Below are 23,502 nucleotides of genomic sequence, written 5' to 3'. Positions count from 1 at the left end.
GTGAGTATGGTGGCCATTACCAAGGAGAAGGTGCTAGGAAAACTAAAAGGTCTGAAGGTGGATATATCACCTGGACTAGATGGATTACACCCCAGAGTTCTGATGGAGATAGCTGAAGAGATAGTGGAGGCGTTAGTGGTGATCTTTCAGGAATCACTGGAGTCAGGGAGGGTCCCAGAGGACTGGAAAATCGCAAATGTAACCCCCCTGTTTAAGAAAGGGGTGAGGCAAAAGACGGGAAATTACAGGCCGATTAGCCTGACCTCGGTCGTTGGTAAGATTTTAGAGTCCATTATTAAGGATGAGATTTCAGAATACTTGGAAGTGCATGGTAAAATCGGGCAAAGTCAGCATGGTTTCATCAAGAGGAGGTCATGCCTGACAAATCTGTTAGAATTCTTTGAGGAGGTAACGAGTAGGTTAGACAAAGGAGAGCCAATGGATGTTATCTACTTGGACTTCCAGAAGGCCTTTGACAAGGTGCCGCACAGGAGGCTGCTCAGTAAGATAAGAGCCCATGGTGTTAGAGGCAAGGTACTAGCATGGATAGAAGATTGGCTGTCTGGCAGGAGGCAGAGAGTGGGGATAAGGGGGTCCTTCTCAGGATGGCTGGTGACTAGTGGAGTTCCGCAGGGGTCAGTGTTGGGACCACAACTTTTCACTTTATACATTAATGATCTAGATGAAGGAACTGAGGGCATCCTGGCTAAGTTTGCAGATGATACAAAGATAGGTGGAGGGACAGGTAGTATTGAGGAGGCGGGGAGGCTGCAGAAGGATTTGGACAGGTTAGGAGAATGGGCAAAGAAGTGGCAGATGGAATACAACATGGGGAAGTATGAGGTCATGCACTTTGGTAGGAAGAATAGAGGCATAGACTATTTTCTAAATGGGGAGAGAATTCAGAAATCTGGAGTGCAAAGGGACTTGGGAGTCCTAGTCCAGGATTCTCTTAAGGTTAACTTGCAGGTTGAGTCGGTAGTTAGGAAGGCAAATGCAATGTTGGCATTTATTTCGAGAGGACTAGAATATAAAAGCAGGGATGTGCTGCTGAGGCTTTATAAGGCTCTGGTCAGACCATATTTAGAATATTGTGAGCAATTTTGGGCCCCGTATCTCAGGAAGGATGTGCTGGCCCTGGAGAGGGTTCAGAGGAGGTTCACGAGAATGATCCCAGGAATAAAAGGCTTAACATATGAGGAACGTTTGGGGACTCTGGGTCTATACTTGATGGCGTTTAGAAGGCTGAGGGGGGGTTCTGATTGAAACTTACAGAATACTGAAAGGCCTGGATAGAGTGGACGTGGGGAAGATGTTTCCATTAGTAGGAGAGACTAGGACCCGAGGGCACAGCCTCAGAGTAAAGGGAAGACCTTTTAGAACAGAGATGAGGAGAAACTTCTTTAGCCAGAGAGTGGTGAATCTATGGAATTCATTACCACAGAAGGCTGTGGAGCTCAGGTCATTGAGTGTATTTAAGACCGAGATAGATAGGTTCTTGATTGGTAAGGGGATCAAAGGTTACGGGGAGAAGGCGGGAGAATGGGGTTGAGAAACTTATCAGCCATGATTGAATGGTGGAGCAGACTCGATGGGCCGAATGGCCTAATTTCTGCTCCTATGTCTTATGGTCTTATGGAGTACTTTCACCGAGCTGATGATCCTTCAGTCGCAGTTGATCTTTACCTCGGTGTCCCCCCCTGGGAACAACCTGTAGAGCACAGAGTCCTGTGTCACGGAGCTGCTTGGGATGAACCTCAACAGAAGCCATTGCATCTCTTTCGTGAGGGCAGTGTGAAGAGGGAATGAGACTCTGGGCATACAGGGAGGATTTGATGGGGAGGGCCCCTTATCACCACCAGCCAAGCTACAACTTGGTGCTTGCTTGAAAGTTCTGATGATGAGGCATTCTGCCCAGGGAACCATTCAACAAGATTCACCATCTCCTTTTCCCTCAGGGCCTCTAAGACGTTATGTGCCGACCACTGCCTGATGGACTTGTGGTCAAAGGTGTTTCTCTGCATAAATTTTTCCACGAGGGACAGGTGGTACGGCACGGTCCAACTACTTGGAGCGTTCTGCAGCAGCGTGGCCAGACCCATCCTTCACAACACCGGGGACAGGTAGAACCTCAGCACGTAGTGACACTCGGTGTTTGTGTACCGAGGGTCTACGCACAGCTTGTTGCAGCCACACACAAAGGAGCCATCAGGGTGAGGGTACGTTTCCTCCTCTTTATCTGGAGGTTTGTGCATCGTTTCCCTGTGAAAACGTTCCATTTTTAATTTGCAGATCAAGTCGAAGATTGCTCAGGTCACAGACAGACACGCACACAGACATAAACAGACATAAACAGACATAAACAGACACACACAGACACACACAGACACACACAGACACACACAGACACACACAGACACACACAGACACACACAGACACACAGACAGACACACAGACAGACACACAGACAGACACACAGACAGACACACAGACACAGAGACAGACACACAGACACACAGACACAGAGTTTTGCAACATCCAGGCTTCTTCAGCTGATCCCTGTGTAGTGCCCAATGTAGGTTTGTGCAAAAACAAGACAAAACTGTGCAGGTGTATAAATTTGCCATTGGAAACAGGGGTAGATGGCAAGGCGTTGGGCATGATGTGTATCTACTGCAATGGGAAACGCCAGGCGGCTGCCTTTCCAATGGTGTAAATCAGTTCCCTCTCAGGGGAAGCTTTGGCTGCTTTACAATTATCCACATTTACACCACAAGAACGTACTCTCATACTGTCAGTGGACAGAAATCTTGGACTGCCACTTGAGCGAGACAGGGATAAGGGCGATGGAGTGGGTGAGCTGTGGGAGGCAGCGCTGTTTCTTTAAACAGGTAAACTCCTGCTGCACTGTCAAACAGGAGAGATCCAGGTCACCGATCTGAAACGTTAACTGTTTCTCTCCACACACTCTGACTGGGCTGTTGAGCTTTTCCAGTACTTTCTGCTTATGGTACAATGGATTTAACCAGGAGGTATGAGGTTAAACCCCAGTACTGAACACACAAACTCCAGGTGGGAAAGCATGTATGACTGCTGAGAAATTCTCAGCACTAAGAGTCATCAAGACATAAAGGAGGCCATTTGGTCCATTGAGTCCATGCCAGCTCTCTGTAGAGCAATCCAGTCAGTCCCATTCCTCAGCTGTGCCCCCGTAGTCCTGCAAGTTTATTTCCCTCAACTGCCCATCCAATTTCCTTTTGAAATTATTGACCATCTCAGCTTCCAACACCCACATCAGCAGCGAGCTCCAGAACGTTACCACTTGCTGTGTAAAAGAGGTGGTCCTTCATATCCATATAGACAATGACCACTTCATCAAAAAAACTCAATTGGATTAGGCAAGTATGGTCTGCCTTTTACAAATGCATGCTGGCTCTCTTTAATTAACTCAAACCTCTCCAAGTGCCTGTTACATTTTCCCCTGATTATTATTTCTAAAACCTCACCCACCAGTGAGGTTAAACTGATTGGTCTGTAGTTACTGGGACTATCCTTACATCCTTTCTTGAACAAGGCCGTCAAATTTGCCACTCTACAATTCTCTACCTCCTCTGTATGTAAGGAAATTGGAAACTTATGGCATGGCATAACGCCCATTTGCATTAGCGACCTGGGGCGCAAGCCATCCGGACAAGGCAACTGATCAACTCTAAGCATAGCCAGCCTTTCTGCTACATCTTGCCCATCAATTTTCACCACATCCATTAACTCTACCATCTCCACTTCTACCAATACTTCAGATTCCTCCTCCACAGTGAAAGCCAATGCAAAATGTTCATCATTCTAGCCTTGCTCCATACCTCCAAGCCCCTATCACCTTTGTCCCCAACAGGCCCCACTCAGCATCTCACTACCCAATTACTATTTGTCAGATTATTTTTGGGCTGCCATTAACTTAAATGCCATTTGACTGTATTCTCATTACCCAGCCAGTCTTATTTTGCTCTTCTCTTCCCCTCTCAAGTCGTTTGGCTTCATTCTCACATGAAGAATTCACCTGACATGCATCACTCCCCCCTCCTTTTTTTTTGATTCACCAGATTCTCTACCTCCCTTGTCATCTAAGCCCTGGCCTAGTTCCCCTGCCTTTCTCTCTCTTGCTGGAATGTACTTCCTTATTAATCACCCACTGTTTTATTATGTTTCCTCTTGTCAAACCTTATTTCCATTTTACCCTGGCTTGATCCCCTCTCATCTCACTGAAGTTTGCCCTCTTCCAATTAAGAAGCTCTACTTTTGATTGGAACCAGTGCTGTCAGTTTACAATAATACTCTTCTGCTCTAGCGCAGGTTTTGCTTCTCCAATCAATTCCTGAACACAGTCTCGGGCAGCAATCTCACACACACACCTGAATTTCAGGAAGTCATCAGTAAAACAAATAACCCCCTTAAAATCACACTAATTTAAACCACAGCAAGGTGATTCATAGTACAAAAACTAACATCTAATAGCTGACACTTACCATTTCCAGGAATTGCCATTTCTTGTTGGACTGTTGATATTCCCTATACAGTGTATGATTCTCATGGTCGGTCTCATCTGCCTCCTTCAATATTAGGTGATATTGTAATCTCCAATACGAACTACTGCATGTCCGGAGCCTAAAGCAACATCCTTTCATATACCTGGTTTGGCAATAAACAGTCTCCACGACAGCCAAACAGCTCCTGTTATGCAGCAGGCATGTCTACAGATTATGAGGATCAGAAATTACGTTAAGAATTAAACCACTCAGCTGAAGAGGTGGAGTTAGTTCCTGAAGTCAGGTGGTACCACAGTGTGATTACAGCACGATAGCCTCAACTGTCAGAGGCAGTGATTGCACAAGTAACAAAGGAAGCAGGAAATATTGCAGCCAAACCCTTACAGTATAACAGCAGCAGAATGGTCTATGAAAGCAAGCACTGTATCAAAGAAAACCTACATGGAATCTGCTCTAGATTAAAGCAGCATTTTGCCAGTAAATTGCCAAATGTTTAACTATGTGAGGGCTGTCACAGCATTCTGTAAAAACTAAACCAACAAATTGAGAATTAATGGCTCAGGTATTAGGATAAGATGATAAGAATACAGTGCCACACAACAGACTTGAGCGCTCATGGAGTAAAAGGGACAGTAGCAACGTGGATACAAAATTGGCTGAGAAATAGGAAACAATGAGTAATGGTTAATGGATATTTTTCAGGCTGGGGAATAGGTTTATAGTGGAGTTCCCCCAGGGTCACTATTGTGATAAAAGCAAAGAACTGTGGATGCTGGAAATCCAAAACAAAAACAAAAACAGAAATACCTGGAAAAACTCAGCAGGTCTGGCAGCATCGGTGGAGAAGAGCACAACTGACGTTTCGAGTCCTCATGACCCTTCAACAGAACTAAGTAAAAAATGTTTACTTAGTTCTGTTAAAGGGTCATGAGGACTCAAAATGTCAACTGTGCTCTTCTCCACCGATGCTGCCAGACCTGCTGAGTTTTTCCAGGTATTTCTGTTTTTGTCTCTATTGTGACCTTTGCTTTTCCTGGTATACGTTAATGCTATAGATCTTGGTGTGCAGGGGACAATTTCAAAGTTTGCAGATGATACAAAATTTGGAAGCATTGTAAACTGTGAGGAGGACAGTATAGAACTTCAAAAGGACATAAACAGGTTTGTGGAGTGGGAAGATAGGTGGCAGATGAAGTTCAATGTGGAGAAGTGTGAGGTGATGCACTTTGGAAGGAAGAACATGGACAGATAATATAAAATAAGGGGGACAACTCTAAAGGATGTTCAGGAGCAGAGAGACCTGGGTGTATGTGTATAAGTCATTAAAGGTGGAGAGAGCAGTTAATAAAGCACACAGTATCCTAGGTTTTATTAATAGTGGCATAGAGTACAAGAGCAAGGAGATTATACTAAATTTATATAGGATACTAGTTAGACCTCAGCTGGAGTACTGCATACAGTTCTGGGCACCACACTTTAGGAAGGATGTGAACACATTGGAGAGAGTGCAGAAGAGGTTTACAAGAATGGTTCCAGAGATGAGAAACTTCAGCTATGAAGATAGATTGGAGAAGTTGGGATTGTTCTCCTTAGAGAGGAGAGGGCTAAGAGGAGATTTGATAGAGGTGTTCAAAATCATGAGGGGGCTGGACCAAGTAGAAAGAAAGAAAGAAACTGTTCCCACTTGTGAAAGGATCGAGAACGAGAGGACACAGATTTAGTGATTTGCAAATGAAGCAAACACGATGCGGGAAAAACCTTTTTCCACACGGCGGGTAGTTAGAGTCTGGAATGCACTGCCTGGAAGTGTGGTGGAGGCAGGTTCAATCGAGGCATTCGAGAGGGCATTAGGTGATTATTTGAATAGAAACAATGGGCAGGGCCACAGGGAAAAGGCAGGAGAATGACACAGTTATAAATGCTCATTCAGAAAGCCGGGGCAGACACGATGGGCCAAATGGCCTCCTCCTGCATCCTAACAAGTTTGTGATTCCCAGAAAGTACATGGGTTTCAGCATTAGCCCACTGAGTGTCTCAATTAACCTCCAGGGGAAAATAAACATTCCCCAAATGGTTGTGAAAGTGCCAAGAAATACAGACATATCACTCCCTCCCTTGATGGTGTGCTCGAGATAGTCAGAGTGACAATTCCTCCTTCAGTGGTCTTGTTCAGTTTCCAGATAATTGTTGAAAGTAACTTAAAATTCTGTACCAGATCAGTGCTGTACTTTATAATGAAAGAATGCAATATTGTTAGAACTTGGTATCTGTGTAAGTCATAATCCTTGGTATTTTTATTGGTCTAGCCACAGTTAAGACTTTTGTTGGGTAATGATTTTAAAGAATATGGAACTAAGGATAAATGAAGTTAAGATACAAATCAACCATGATCTACCTGAATGCCGGAAGGGGCTTGAAGGGCTGAATAGCCTCCTCTTATTCCTATTTCCAAAGGGCACAGCAGGACACTAACTGCTTTCTTCCTCTTTATCCAGGGGTCATAATTATGGGAGAAGTGGTACCTCAGATGCTCAATTGTGGTGAATGGGAAAGAAGCAAACTTAAAGTTGTGCTCATTAATTGCTGAAATATCAAAGATTGACTTGTCCATAGATGCAACTCTGCCAGTCTTTACACTGAATTCCTGACAGGCTTGTAAAGCTTCCTTTTGACAGCAGTTTGTTTTTTGAAAAATGCTTTTTTAAAAAAAAAATCTACTTCTACTCCCAAAATGGAGAGACGCCAGGAAAAAAAGAACAAGCAAAATCTAGGTTAAAAATTGTAAAAATTCAAGTTGAAAGACAAAAACAGGGAAGAGGCAGGGGAAAAATGAGAGAGAGAGAGAGAGAGAGAGAGAGGAGGTGGAAAGGGTAAAATCTTCTAACTCTGCATTCCTAGAGAAAAGCTGTACCAGCTGGGAGTGCACATCGGGAATTCTGTAACACAATACAAACGGCTTCCCAACTATTAAGTGAATTGTCCGAAGATTGTGCGTGTTTGCTAGGCCTGATTTCCTCAGTGGGATGCAGGAGGTGCTCTTGCACAGGCAAGGGTCTTGCCAAGGGTGCAAAGTTGGAGAATTACCCCTGAAACGTTTTTACACCTTTTTGCTTATACAAAATTGTGCTTTTTGTATTCTAGTTCTTTAGGCCTATTTTGTAATAAAATAACCCTGGTGTCCCAGGAGCTGTAACACACAGTCAGACAGGCACACACACAGACAGACAGTCAGACAGGCACACAGACAGACAGTCAGACAGGCACACACACAGACAGTCAGACAGGCACACACACAGACAGTCAGGCAGACGCACACACAGACAGTCAGACAGACGCACACACAGACAGTCAGACAGACGCACACACAGACAGTCAGACAGACACACACACAGACAGTCAGCTTCAGCATGTGAGCTGAGAACCTACAGAACCTGAGGCAGATGGAGAAGTTCCCTCGACCCAATGGCAGTTTACAAAGTGCACAGCTCAAAAATATATTTCAATTAAATTTGGAGGCTGGTGAGGGGACAAATAGAAATAGTTTGGCTAATCTAGACAAACAGATAAGTAATGCTAAGCAAGAGGCAGCTGGAAACAATGTACAGGGGTAGGGCAGCATGAGAAATGCAAACATAACAAGAGGTTCAGACAGGAATAAGAACAGTTTAAGCGCTTTTGTAGAAAAGGGCAGACTTTTGGCGCAATGGTTTAAGCAGCTTAGACAAACACAGCCATTGACACAGAAACATGCCTAACTGGAGCTAGAATGGTTTAGTGTGCATTTCAAAGGCCTCAAAAGGGAGACAGAAATTAGTAGCGAAAGGAAATAGAAAGAGACAGAGAATTCAGAGAAAGTAGCTGATACTTGCCACCTGACTCAGTTAAAATTAAGTCAGCAAATATCTGATTAAACAGATATAGAACCTTACAACACAGGAGACGACCATTTGGCCCATCTTGAAAGAGCTACCCAATTAATCTCACGTACTCACTCTTTCCCCACAGTCTTGCAAGTTTCCCCATTGTAAGTAGTCATCCATTTCCCTTTTGAAAGTTGCTAATGGACTCAGCTGCCGCCGCCCTTTCAGGCAGCACATTCTAGATCATAACTGATTGCGTAAAAAATAAAACATCACCAATTATAACTCCTGTGTTTGCCAATCCTACTGCCAATTCCTCCATACTTATTCCATCAAAATTCCTCAAGCCTGATGAAATCTATAGCATCCAACTTAATACTGTGTCATCAAAATATGTTCTGTGAAATGCAACCAGTCAGGATTAAGATGAGACTGTAAATGACTTTAGATTGATAATGCTAATGAGATGGTCAGCTTTGGATATTTGTATCGTTACAAAAAGAGGATAGAGTTCAGAGTGGAAGTGCCTGAACAGTGTCTAGAAAGAAAGCAGGTTCAGTAGGGTGAATGCCTTTGCATTCCAGGTTATGCTCTCGTGTTAAGGATTCCAGCACACTGCTCTCCCGATAACCGATCTAAATAGAAAAAGAAGCAAGCTGCAGCACACGTCCTGTGGGCCAAGTGGCCTCCTCCTGGCATTGTAAGATTCCATATCTATTCAATCAGATATCCCTTCACTTCACTCTTTTCATTATGAAATGCAGCTTTCGTGGATAGCTGGAAGCTTTCAAAGTTGAAATGTTACCCTTTGCAGAATCAGCCTGCGTTAGGGTTTGAACATTGTGTAAACATGAAGGACATTTATTTTCTGATTCCGGTCAGGAAGGCAGTTTGCCCTCTGGTCCAGGTTACTACAGCATCCGCAGTAGTTTTTTGTTTTTATTACTATAGCTTTTACTTTTTAACCATTTGTTTATTGGGCTCATGGCTCAAGCTTATAGAATGAGGATGAGACTGGTGACTTGCTGTGTTGGGAATTACCAGTTCAACCTTGCCGAACTCTACAGTGCAGAACACAGTAATCTTATTGATGTATAATATTTACTGACTTTTGTTTCCTGGTATTTAATTAGACATAATAAATGTGCACTAAGCACATAAGTAAATGCAGAGTACTTGGTTTGTGTTTCCTCATCGTGTCTGCTGTGAGCAAAGGAAGCTGCCACCACCATGGGCAGTGTACTCCCCACCATCCTATAAAAACAATGGATAGCAGAGTGCATTCAAAGCAATAGCCTGATTTTGGGAAAATATGACTGTTAAACTATTTGAACTTTGTTTTCACAGATTAAACCATCTCTTGAAACCTCCAATTAAATCACTGCCCTACAAGCATTGGTTTTCAAACAGGGTAAAGCACTATGGTTTCAACATGCTGCACTGTAGAGGTCGGGAAGGTTGAACCGGTAATTCCCAACACAGCAAGTCACTAGTCTCAAATGGTGCTGAGGCACAGGCCAGTTACCAAACTTTTCCCACAACAGAGAGAAGCCCAGAGGGACGGACACCTCCAGCCAGTCATCTCAGCCTTGGAGACAAGTAGAGATCCCAGGGGGCCAAAACAAAGCGATCATTTAATAATCAGAGCTCAAATACCGGCAAGACCTTGATCCAACAAACTCCCAATTAGATTACAACTATTCTCTCTCTCATCCTTTTAAATACTCCATAATTTCATGGTTTAGGAAAAGTGTCAGGAGTGAGATTCCGTTAATAACCAGGGAGATTACGGAAGGTACAAGGTGCAAAGAGAGGTTACAAGAGAAGAATATCAGACAATGTTAAAGTGAAACATAAAACATTTTATAAACACAGTGTAAGTGGTTAGCTGGGAAAAAGGTTGGGCCCTGTTAAGGACGCAAAAGGAAGTCTTAAGGGCCCAAAGACACAGCTAAAGTATTTTGCACCTGTTTTCACAAAAAGTGGATGATGCAAGGGCTACATTACACACAAGCTAGGAAAGAGAAGGGATGGGCACACTAATAATAGAGAAGAGATACTGTATTAAAGGTTTAGCATCACTGAAAGTGGACAAGTCATCTGGTCTGGATGGAATGTATCCTAAGTTATGAGAATAGGTTGGAGAGGATGGGACTGTTCTCCTTGGAGAGAAGGTGGCTGAGAGGAGATTTGATAGAGATGTTCAAAATCAGGAGGGGGCTGGACAGAGTAGATAGGGAGAAGCTGCTCACACTTGTAAAAGGATCAAGAATGAGAGGGCACAGATTTAAAGTGATTTGCAAAAGAAGCAAGTATGATGTGAGAAAAAACTTTTTCACACAGCGGGTGGTTTGGGTCTGGAATGCACTGCCTGGAAGTGTGGTGGAGGCAGGTTCAATCAAGGCATTCAAGAGGATATTAGATGATTATTTTGAATAGAAGCAATGTGCAAGGGTACAAGGAAAAGGCAGGGGAATGGCACTCGGTCATAACGCTCATTTGGAGAGCTGGTGCAGACATAATTGGTCTAATGGCCTCCTTCTGTGCCATTAAGATTCTGTGATTCTGTGAAGTTGCTGAAAGGAGCAATAGTAGAAATAGAAGGGGCATTGATTACAAACCTTCAATCCTCATTGGATACAGGGCTAGTAGAGAGTTGCTATTGTTATGACCGAGCAGTTGGTAAAGCAGAGTTATTTTTAAAAAATCCCAGAGGGGAAACTTTAAACAACTGTCATAACCTATAATTTTAAGTGTTATGTTTGAAATGCAACTCTAAATTGAGGAATCATACCACCAGTTCGCGAGAGGTTTTACATTAAGCTAAATGAAACATTTTATTAATTTACACAAAAGTTAATTATATATACACATGGCTACAAATTACTACGATCATAACTTTTAAGAAATTCCCAAACTAATCTCCATTAAGGCAACAGCAACCCATAGACTTAACCAGACACCAGGCAAAGCATTTTCACCGTACGAATTCAAAATGAGGTTCTTTCCACTTTGGTTCCTGTAGAGATAGTTGGAGGCTTACAGCTGCTTTTGATCTCACATTGCCTCTGCTCTACACACACAAAACTGCTGAAGTTATACCCGGCACAGCTCATTAAATGTAAATTCTCATTGAATCACCAGCTTCTTTGAACAATAAAACCCCTCTCATAGTACCAATTTTATTAGCAATATAAACATATTGCTTGGTCTCTGCTTGCTAGGTACCAGAATTCGCCCTTTTTGAATGCTTTATTCAAAAAAATGCAAATGCACTCTCTCTCTCTCACATATCAAAACTAGTGCACAAAGTACCCAGGCTAGCTGGCTTTAATCAAATTAAGACACACCCACAGACTAAACCTCTATTTTAAAAGAAAAATATTTTCTATTATATATATTAATAGCTTCATGACACAATTCAAGAGAGGGAAGAGGGATAAGCCAGGAAACCAGAGACCAGTCAGCATAACATTGAGTAGGTGGTTAGGGCTATTGGAAACTATCAGGAATAAAATACGCTTTAATTTGGAAAGGCATGGGTAAATCAAGGAGCTTTGTTAAAAACAAAGAGTGTTTGAACTAATTTAATGGAATTATTTGATGTTACAACAGAGAAGGCTGATCAAGGTATTATTTAAGAGTCCAGGCCTCTGAATTACTAGTCTAGTAACATAATCACTATGCTACCATACATGTTTTGTATTTAAATATACAGAGTGAATGAATCTTTTCGGATTCCAAACATACTGTCAAATTTGAGAGGATTTACTTGCAATTTCAGGCTATTAAAAAGAGCGATTTCATAACTTATACATTTTTGGGGAGGGAGGGAGTAATGATAGTCACTGGTGCAAGACCCATCCACAAATGGAACCTTCCTGAACTAATGATATTTCATATGACAAAAGGGGGTGATGGTGGTGTAGTGGTAATGTCACTGGGCGAGTAATCCAGAGGCCCAGGCTCTGGGGACATGGGTTCAAATCCCATCCTGGCAGCTGGAATTTAAATTCAATTATTAATATGGGAATTGAAAAGCTAGTCTTGGTAATGGTGACCATGAAACAATTGTCTATTGTTGTAAAAACCCATCTGGTTCACTAATATCGTTTAACGAAGGAAATCAGAGAAGAGAGAAGAGAATCCTTACCTGGTCTGGCCTACACGCGACTCAATTGCCCTCTGAAACAGCCTAGCAAGCCACTGGTTCAAGGGCAATTAGGGATGGGCAACAAATGCTGGTGTTGCCAGTGACACCCACATCCCATGAAAGAATAAGACGAAAAAGAGAAAAGACAGATTGATTTTTGGTCTTGGTCTTTGAACAGATTGATTTTTGGTTCCATCTTTCTAACCTTGAACTTTATTCTGAATGTCATTGGTGTCAATTCAGCACCAGGACCATGAATGCTACCATCTGCTTCAGTTTTGTCCCCAGTTTGGCCATTTTAAAAAGACTATTTACTGTGCCAAAGAGTCAGGTACAGAAATTGGGGTTGTACCAAGTTAACGTTAGGTGTAATCCAAAACTACTCATCTGTTATTTTTAACTCCATTAAAGCCGAGAGTTCATAAGTAACAGGTTAAACCACTCAGCTGAGCCAAGTAGACCAGTTTGTTTTAATGGCTGGTTTGATTTCTGAAGAACATGGACACAGATTGTAGTCAGGCAGGTAGGCAGCAAGGTTCCATTAAATCCAGTCGTTTTTTTTCCTACAACACATGAAGAAGGTCACAGCAGACATTTAACTATCAAGTTCTACTTCATGAGACGATATCTACTGCTTTTATATATTGGTCCACTAGCCGACAACGAATTGGAATGCTGCAGTACTCAGGTTTCTGTTCAACAAGTGCAGAGGGCACACGATTGCTGGATGGAGAGCACGTGATTGTCGGATGAATAGATAGAGAAAATGAATGTATGCATTGTGGGCTAAGCATTTATTCAGAGTATTGCAATATTATTTCTACGTTTTGGTATCTATCTGTCCAGCTGTGTAAGTGAGCAGGAAGCGTCATACCTGGGATGAGGGGATTGACCATTTGAGGAGAGATTGAGTAGAATAGGCCAATACTCTCTGAAGTTTAGAAGAATGAGAGGAGGAGATCTCATGAAAGATAGAAAGTAGGCGGCTTCACAGGGTGGATGCTGAGAGGATGCTGAGAGGCTGAAGAATCCAGGACACAGGCAGCAGTTTCAGGATAAGGGGTTGGCTATTTGGGACTAAGATTAGGAGACATTTCTTCACTCAGAGGTTGTGAATCTTTGGAATTCTCTAACCCAGAGAGCTGTGGAGGCTCAGCCATCGAGTGTATTCAAGACTGAGATCAATAGATTTTGGATACCAAGGAAACTAGGGGATTCTGGATTGACCAGGAAAGTGGAGTTGATGCAGAAGTTCAGTTTTTTAAAAATCCAGGCATTTGTGTATTGATCTCCTAGTTACAGCGAATCCCAGTTTCTTGTGCTGTCCACAATTCAACTAAAATTCAAGTTCTACTTCCCTAGCTTACCTCCGTTCTCATGGAAGATTGGTTCTGGCCAGAGCTGGCAAATACACAATTTTTCTCTTTCTGCTATGTCTCAGATGTCCCGAGAGACCAGCAAGTATAGACCTCTTCAGGACTCCAGCGCAAATCATCACTTCCTTAATGATGAAGTCGCTTCCTCAAAGAAATGCAAGATCCTTCACAACCTGATGCACCTTGCCACCTTTTCGACTTCCTCACAGGTACAGGGAATGAATTCCAGGGAGATCAGAAGTCCCAACACGGAACAGCAATGAGCGGAGCAAGACAGGATCTCAGAGGGGGGTTTGAAATGACCTGGACAAAGGAAAGTCAATGAGCTGTGCGGAGGAACATCTGTTGTGTTAAAAGTTATATCTACTTAGCTGTGTATTGGATTACCAACAGATGTTTATTTAGAGTGTGGTAGCAAGTCATATCAAATGTTGCCCTCCTTCAGAATTCTTTACCTCAGCTATGAGACACAAAGAGAGACACACACACACACACACACACACACACACACACACACACACACACACACACACACACACACACACACACACACACACACACACACACACGAAGACAAAGAAATAAAATGAAGACAGACCAGCAGACAGTAATTTAGGCAGACAGACATCCTTATGTTATTGTCTCGCATTTGTTGGGGTAAAACGTATATTGCTACAGTAGGTCACCTGCTTCCTCGACTAGTCCAAATGTGTGCCCAGGAGAGAAAGCTTCATCTCCTCAAAGCACACATCTCAACACTGCTGTATTGTATGAAGGACAGTCTGTTCACAACCACAAACTCCACAATATTCTATTAAGTATTGATTGAAAAGAAAAGCTCGGAAACAATGGGGTATTTGTCTTCTGCAAAATGCATCCACTGAATCCGTCAGCATTGGGAAAAACAAGGCAGCAAATCTGAAAGTTTGCTTACAGACGTGATGCTGTGTCCCCAGCTGCAAATTTAAATAAAAGCTCAAGAGAGATGGTTCGATCGAGAACAAAAACCAAGGAAAGAGAACCAAAATTGTGCATGTTATTTACATTTTGTTTTTGCAAAAAAATGAAGATACAAAGGAAATCAAAACTTTTTTTTTTAAAAAATAAAAAGAATACAAATTAAAAATATCAGGGAAGAAATGAGATCGGACACAATGATCTCCCCCCACCCCGTCCCCCAACCAAACCCATGCAAAATCCACCTGTTAAAAATGACTAGGAATTCCTTTGTTGGAATATTTTATATGGTATGCTGGAAATCTGAGTCCAAGTGTTTCACTGTTGTTATCCAGTAGCTTTTGAAAAGCTGCTGATTCTGTCCCTCAGCAGAGAATCGCTGCCAACCGATGTCTCACCATTCACAGAGAATAAAGAGAACCCATTGGCACTCTGTAAAACGTACTGAGCAAGTTAACTGCCTTCAGGTACTGGCATAAGAGCAGGGTCCACATGCAAAACTATACAGCATTGTGAATCAGAAAACGTTCAGTGAATTAAGTGATGGAACTGAAAAATAAGAAAGTGGCAGTATTGAAAAGTTAGTGGGAAGGGGCAGGATGCTCCAAATGGTTCCAGTGCTTCTAACAGGAGGAAATTATATACCTGCAGTAAGGCAGGCGAGTACAGCAATGAATTCACTGCAAATCGGGATGAATTTACTGTAAATTAAATCCCAAAACGTTGGAAATACTTATAGTTCAGCTGGCATTTGTGAACATAAAAGGCAGGTTATGACATTTTTGGTGTGTTCCTGCGGTATTACCATCAATCTTTACAGGCTGATGCACTGTACTCCTACATTTCCTTATCATTTAATGAATTGACTGCTCTTTGCTTTAGTAATTTTCTTTGGCAAATAAATATGATCGATTGCAAATATTTTTTAAAAAGGCCGAATGTTGCAGAATTTATTAAGTTAAATAAATGACTCTTTGTTTACATCCTAATCCAGGTTGCATAAAACAACACAATTTAACCCCACAGGCAATAAACTGAGTTGGTAATGTTCATTACAAAATCGTCCAGATTTCGGTTGCCATGGTTTGATCATTTCTCATGCTGGTACAATTTGCATTCGTGAACTAACCACAGAAGAATCCGTTGAGTTGACAACTTAGCTAGGTGTTCCCCAAGTCTTTATGTAACAAGACAGTAATCTGACCAGAATCTTACTTCAAGCGCGTTGAACACTGTCAACTAGGATCCTTCATCGGCTTTTCCCATTCCAAACCAGAATCACAGGGTGATATAATGATACAACACAGCAGCCCATCGTACCTGTACTGGCTAGTTGGGAAAGCCATCCAATTAGACCCACTCCCCTGCTCTTGTACATTTTTCACCCACATTTACCCAATTCCTTTTTGACAGTTCCTATTTAATCCACTTCCTCCACCCCATCAAGCAGCTAATTCCAGATCACAACAGCTTAGCGTGTTAAGAAATGTTCCATGATGTCATCTCTGGTTCTTTTGTCAATCACCATAAACCTGAGTTCTCTGGTTATCATCCACCCTCCTCCTAGAAACAGTTTCTCCTTATCTACTCCATCAAATCTCCTCCAAACCTTCTTTACTCTAAAGGATTTTTACCTGATTTAAAGAGCACCAACGTAGAGGGGAGTTCAGGTGCTTCCAACTCCTCTGGCAGCTGGGCCTGACAGGCACAACGTGTACAAGGAGGGTCTCGAAACCCCCTCGCCTGTAACGCCCAACCTCGAGTTCCACTTCAGCAACATCTCCAATATTCAGACAAAAGCCACGGGGAGGAAGAATACGCCGATGAGGTGGAGCAGGATTACCAGTTAGCAGCATGATCTGATCTGCTGTACAGCCTCTTCCATCTGGGTCCTGACCAGTGTCTGGGGCATTTATGCATTCGTTATTTCCTCAGTTCTGAAGAGCTGAAGCCTGAAGCACAGACTGTCCGCCCCTCTCCACGGAAGCTCTCTGACCTGACAGAGCTTCCAGAACCTTCCATTCTTCTTTCTTTTCAACGTCATTGCTGCTTCAATGAAGTGGCAAAGTCTCAGAAACCCCCACCCGCTCCCCCCCACAAAAAACACTGGCATCAAGGCTGCCATCAGTCAGGGTATAAGTACAACTGAGGCACATCCCCAGTGTTTTCACCTTGTTCTTACAGCCCCTGCTCCACTCGGACCCAAATCTATGGGATGTGGGCTGTAGCAGGTCACCTGGGCTCGGGGGTTGCCAACCTTCCAGGGTTGCCCTGGAGTTTCCAGGGCTTGAAGGTTAATCCCTGGGACACTTCAACAGGTGATCCATGAGAAAATTCAACAGGACATTTTGCAAGTGTTATTTCTTTAAACATTTTCCTTTATTAGTTATTAAAAGTGTTAGAGATGGGATGAAAGGCTGTTTGACCAAGAGTCATGATCAATCCAATTGGTTAACAAAGGGTCAGCTCACTTTCCAAGGGAAGGCAGTAAGCCAAGAGGAGGGACCAATGGCAGAAGAGTTTGGAAGGGACAGTTGGTGATGGGAGATCATGTGATGAAACTTCTAGTAACACATCTGGCCACAGATGGCCATCCAGCTGTGGCACACCACAAGACAAACAATCCTCCCTTTCACTGGGAATTTGGAAGAACGTTTCTGGTCATCCAGTAGCAAATCAGAAATATTGTTCCCACTCCTTATCCAGTGATTCTGTCCCCCTGCCTGACAAGTGTCTGAAGGTGCACCGGACCATTCACAACCCGGTTGTACTTAGCCTCAAGATGAGCTTCCAGCTACACATGTATGTTATCACACAGGCTGCCTATTTCACCTCTGTTACGTCGCTCGACTCTGCCCCGCTTCAGCTCTTCTGCTGCTGAAACCTTTGTTACCAGACTTGGCTATTCTTGGCTATTCCTGGCCAGCTTCCCATCCCCACATTCCATAAACTTGAGCTCATCCAGAACTCTGCTGTCCGTGTCCTAACTTTCAGCAGGCTCTGTTCACCTATCCGCCCTGTGCTCACTTATAGCACAGCGAGCTAACAGTGTGGCTCCCAGGTCAAGGAACACCTCAATTTTAAAATCCCCATCCTTGTTTTCAAATCCCTCCCAGGACCTCACCCCTCCCTCCCTCCCTCTGCAACCTCCTCCAGCCCCCCGGCCAGCTGAGACGTCTGCACTCCTCCAACTCTGCCCTCACACACTCACACAGCCTTGATTTTAATCACTCCACCATTGTAGGAGGCCATGTCTTCTGCTGCCTCAGCCTGAAGCTCTGCAATTCCCTCCCTGAACCCCTCTTCTTGTTTAAGACGCTGCTTAAAACCTACCTCTTTGACCAAAAGTTTGGTCATTTGCAAACATGCATCATGTTTGGTAACTTCCTATGATATCCTGGGGATGTTTACTTTGCTAATGGCACCATTTATGAAAATGGTTAATATACACCAGATCCCATGACCTCTTGTGTCACTTCCAAAGACAGATAAATGTCAGATAACATATGTTTTTTCCCAAATAGGTTTTATCGTGAACAGAATTATCTGCAGCACAGGTGAGAGACTGAGCAACTCAAGGCAGTGCTAGAAGTTGGTAAAGGTTTCACCAGGATTGTGAATCAAACAAATGAGAGTAGTTTAACTATCATGGAGGCCTTTTGGAGTTAGAGATGATGCTATTAGTTACTGTGATGGGAGGTGCAAAGTCTACAGGTAGGTTGAATGCTCTCCCTTGGCTGTACTTGTCCTTTTCAACTCCTGTGACCCAACAGACAAGTTCCTTTGGATTGTTCATCTTGGAGCACGAGAGGAAGTGCTCACCAGGTGAAAATAAACAAGCCTTTGGATGAATTATAAACAAGTGCACTCAGCAAAACAAACTGAGTCACATTTGGCAGTTGCGTAACATTTAAATCGGGCATATTGATTAAAAGCAATTTTCCTCTAGGTAATTAGTCAGCAGGGAGAATACGCCACTTACAAACAATTCAATGTGGTAATGAGGTACAGCCCAGCAAATTCAATCGCTGAAATGGCCAGCAGGAAGTGACCTTGTTGGACAACTTCTCTCAATAACTTTGCAATTAAAACATCTGAATGTTAAAATGTTTCAAAGCAGCAATATTATAAAGTCACATCTCGAAACAATCATACTGATATTCTGAAAAAAGTGTTAAAACTGCTAGTTAAAATAAAATAAGAAAAAACATCAGAAATGTCACAAACTTGGTCTCCCATTAGAAAAAGGAGAAAAACTGGGGCCAGTCTTCACCAGCATTTCAAGTAAAGGGTCTCTGTGCTCTGAAGTTCAAACTTTGAACAAATTACGGATGAAAACATGCTTAAAATGTTATTGCAAGATTAAAATATTTTGGCTGAAGAGCCAGGATAACAAATATTCTGATGGAATGTGCTTCATTCTTTTAAATCGATCAGACAAAATAAAGCTGCTAATAGTGTGGGGAAAGGCTACACAAATTAAAATGTTTGTGTTTACATTTTCAGACAAATTACCCAAATAATTCAATTCTATTTGGGATATTAGAAGTTTTTCTCCTGCCATGGGGAGAACATTAACTTACTCAAAGTCAAAACTAAAAGTAAGTGTTTTATTTTTTTTAATTTGTTTTGCTCCATTTTAGACCCCTCTTTCTTCTAAGGTTGTCCAGTGACAAACAATTCTCCAGGAAAGTTGAAAGAAAAGGTTCCCTCCTTCAAGGGTTCCGTTATTGCCAATTGGTAGTCTTGGGAATACATGTCCCCGATCCAGCGCTTGCCTTATTTACTGGTCAGAGTCAGAAATTCATCAAATGGGGAATGCAAGAAATCAAGATCCAAGGACAGGGCTATTTGACCCATCAAGCTCATTCATCCCATAAGACCATAAGACATAGGAGCAGAAATTTGGCCATTCGGCCCATCGAGTCTGCTCCGCCATTCAATCATGGTTGATAAGTTTCTCAACCCCATTCTCCCCCCTTCTCCCCGTAACCTTTGATCCCCTTACCAATCAAGAACCTACCTATCTCGGTCTTAAATACACTCAATGACCTGGCCTCCACGGCCTTCTGTGGCAATGAATTCCATAGATTCACCACTCCCTGGCTAAAGAAGTTTCTCCTCATCTCTGTTCTAAAAGGTCTTCCTTTTACTCTGAGGCTGTGCCCTCGGGTCCTAGTCTCTCCTACTAATGGAAACATCTTCCCCACGTCCACTCTATCCAGGCCTTTCAGTATTCTGTAAGTTTCAATCAGATCCCCCCTCATCCTTCTAAACTCCATCAAGTATAGACCCAGAGAACTCAAACGTTCCTCATACGTTAAGCCTTTCATCCCAAAGATTACGTTTGAATCTGTCCCATCACGGCTCTCAATTATTTAATCTCTTTGTCAATTTATAGTTCAAGACTTTACATTTCCAACAGAATGCCCACTTTGTATGCATTTACTTATTTGCATGTTACTGGGCAGGGTGAAGGGATGTGGTATGGGCAGCAGGAGGTGGTTGAATTGGTTTTACCATAGCTTGTGTGCCCATTGACTTGGTCAAATTCATGACACAATCCTTTAAATTCTCACAATTTAAAAAAAATTCATTAGCTGGTGTCAGGAAGATATAATAATTTTCATAATGTTATTGGAATTTATTGTAAAGTAATAGTGGGGTCTGTGCCTATGGGTCTATGTGCTTGTGTGCACACCTGCGCGTTTGTGACTTCCTTGAATTAAAGGCAGCTGGTCTGAAGGCTTTGATGTAATAGACGATAAGCTAGGTTTGAAATGTTAAATAGGTAAACATAGGTGTAGAGGGAACATTTGCATTTTTAAATAGACCAGACTAGACTGGTTTCAAAGGAGGGGTGAAATGTTTCACCTAGTCAGGAGAAGTTAACAAACAGTGTGTTTATTTTTCCCAAAGGTTACTGGTAAAATTAGTACTATGAGAGGTTTTTATTAATAGAGAGGTAAAGTCCATAGACATAGTGAAGCAATGGGAATTTGCATTCAAAGGGGAAAATACGTATAAAGAAGAGAAGGCTGTGTAAGGGCAGGCATGCTAAGATCTAAAACAAGTGTGAAAAAGCCTCCAGCATCTATGCCTCAAGCTGCTGTCTACAAAGAACTGAAGTTAGGAAAACTCACTTTGTATTGGATTGCTCAGGGCATCGTGTTTCTTTGCCTGGGTCTTTTAAAATCTATGCGTCTTAATGTTGCCTTAAGGGTTGGGAGTTAGATTAGCTAGGGGATTTAGAAGTCATCATAGTAGTAATTTGTAGATGTGTATGTGTACTTAAAATCATTTCTTCTATTGATAAAGATTTAATTTAGTTTTGTAAGAAACCTATAAGACTCAGTGGTCTTATTACTACTGAATTCAAGGCACGCATCTTTAAATTTATACAAATTGCAAAACAATTGTGGCAGTTGTTTCAAGTTTCCCTTTGGGATTTGAGCAGCTCAGCATTTACCATCGGCTGTGCCATAACGCTGAGCACTGAAAAAGGAACATATTTCAATTTCACGTACGCTGTGAATTCAGAATGCAGCAAGCATAGGAATATAGAAAGTGAGTTACTCAACAGGTAAGTGGATCTAAAGGATGTTCCATTAGGGTCACAAGCAGCTTAAGCATGTTTTTTTTTTAAACTTCCAAAAGATCTCAAGTTAAAATTTTTTAAAATGAGAATAATTAAGGAGAAAAGTGTTTGAATAATTATAAAGCAAGAGAAAATTGAGCAGAGAATGTGAGAAATGAGAGAGAAGGCAACAAATTAGATGTTTAAATATTTTAATATAAAAACATGTTTTAGATGTTTAATTTACAGCCGACATTACTGTAATAAACCTGTCCCTGATGATTGAGCGCATGAACCATGTTTTGCAGAACTGGCCAGCAAAGTATCCAATAAAATCAGTCTGTCCAGCAAGATACAACCACATCATCAAACAGTTCCTGTATTATTCAAACATCACAACTCCATGACAGAGAGTTCAGACACAGACTGATGAAAATATTTAAACTCTCCTTACACAATGCAAATACGAAAAGCCTATTAGTGCAAGGTCTCGATTAAATGGGAAGATGTGATATATGGTAAATATGTGACTCAGTTCATGTTAACCCACAACCGTTATGAAACCCGACGCTCAATCTATTTTCAAATAACGTTAAATTTAATATTGAAAAGAAAGGCTGCATGAAATACATAACAGGCCAGTCAACAGCAATATTTTGGTAAACTATCTAGAAGATGCACTGCAGCGACTCAGGAATCCTTTGACAGCACCTTCCAAGCCCGTAACCTCTACCACGTAGAAGGTCAAGGACAGCAGGTACATGGGAACACCGCCATTTGCAAGTTGCCCTCTAAGCCACACACTATCCTGACTTGGAAATATATCGCCGTTCCTTCAATGCTGCTAGGTGAAAATCCTGGAACTCCCTCCCTAACAGCACTGTCGGTGTATCTACACTACATGGACTGCAAAGGTTCAAGAAGGCTATCTTCTCAAGGGCAATTAGGGACAGACAATAAATGCTGGACTTGCCAGCGATGCCACATCCCATGAATGAATTAAAAAAACACCTTTTGTCCCAGTATAATGAATGCTCGGTTCTGATAAAGGTCTCCTATCCAAAATGTTAACCTGTCTTTTCTCTTTTCAAGAAACTATCATATTTTTCCTAATAATATTGTGGGATATTTTAAAGGGGTGTATGTACGTGTGTGCTTCTGCGTGTGGCTAATTTAATTAAACTAGAGACAGTTAGACTGCAAGGTTTAAGTTATCAAGGAAGTGAGGTGTAAAACAGGCATTTGAAATGGAGATGAATAAAGCTAGGGTGAGGTTAGCAGATATGGTGTGAATTAAATTTGCATTTTTAGATAAGTGGGAAGCGTGTTTGATTTCCAAAGGGACATAAGATTTTTGCCTTATTTATCTTGCCAATTGTGAAGTTATGTTGATTTTTCCCAAAAGTGCTGACCATAATGATAACATGAAAGATTTTTATATTCTTGGAAAAGTAAGTTATAAAGACAAGTGGAAACAATGGGATTTACAAATCAAAAGGGATATTTAAAGGAGGATGGAAGGCTGCGTGAGGTGTGGCCATATGAGATCTTGACAGGTGGCTGTGTGAAACACAGCCTTGGGGGAAAAAGCCTCGAGCCAGAAGTTTGCTGTTCCAGTAACCAAAGTTATGTTAAAAGCCTTTGGAAGTCCATTGTGCAGTGGATGCTTGCGGTAAACTTGCTGGATGACTTTATAAATTTGGAATTTATTTGGCCTGTTGCCTTAAAGAGGGTTATAGTTGGGAGTTTGGTTAAGCAGAAATTTTGGGAACTGTTATAACTGTGTAGCTGTAATCCTGTGTATTTAAGTTTGTTCTTCTTTTGTTAATAAATGTTTTAATTTAAATCTTTAAAATCTCTGGTGATAGTGGACTAATGACTTCTGACTTCAGTGCACAAGCCTTCTTGTCATAAATATAAATTGCAAAATCGTTGTGATAGCCTGGCCACGTTTCCCTTGTGGATTTGGTCAGCCTGGCAAATACCAGCTGCCGTATTATAGTTCTAAGGAGCTGCTAGTTAAATCCAATTATT

At 42.0% G+C, this 23,502-nt stretch overlaps 1 protein-coding gene across 3 annotated transcripts in view; it reads right to left on the bottom strand.

Moving 5' to 3' along the window:
- Positions 1–23,502, bottom strand: part of LOC144690360 (NAD kinase-like) — a 92,281-nt gene that overhangs the window by 30,259 nt on the left and 38,520 nt on the right. For 2 of the 3 annotated variants that reach the window (XM_078557774.1, XM_078557775.1), the window contains exon 1: positions 4,525–4,749. The exons of the other annotated variant lie outside the window; for it this stretch is intronic. Coding sequence is in view for 1 of the 2 variants with exons in the window: in XM_078557775.1 (XP_078413901.1) it covers positions 4,525–4,601 (77 nt within the window). In the remaining variant the exon portion in view is untranslated. Of the gene's footprint in view, positions 1–4,524; positions 4,750–23,502 lie in introns of those variants that run through there. 3 annotated transcript variants of the gene reach the window in all.

The sequence above is a fragment of the Cetorhinus maximus genome, chromosome 15 (genome assembly GCF_964194155.1).
Source record: "Cetorhinus maximus chromosome 15, sCetMax3.hap1.1, whole genome shotgun sequence".
Lineage (NCBI taxonomy): Eukaryota > Metazoa > Chordata > Chondrichthyes > Lamniformes > Cetorhinidae > Cetorhinus > Cetorhinus maximus.
The sequence above is the reverse complement of the archived record's forward strand: the minus strand, read 5'-3'. Positions and strand labels throughout refer to the sequence as shown.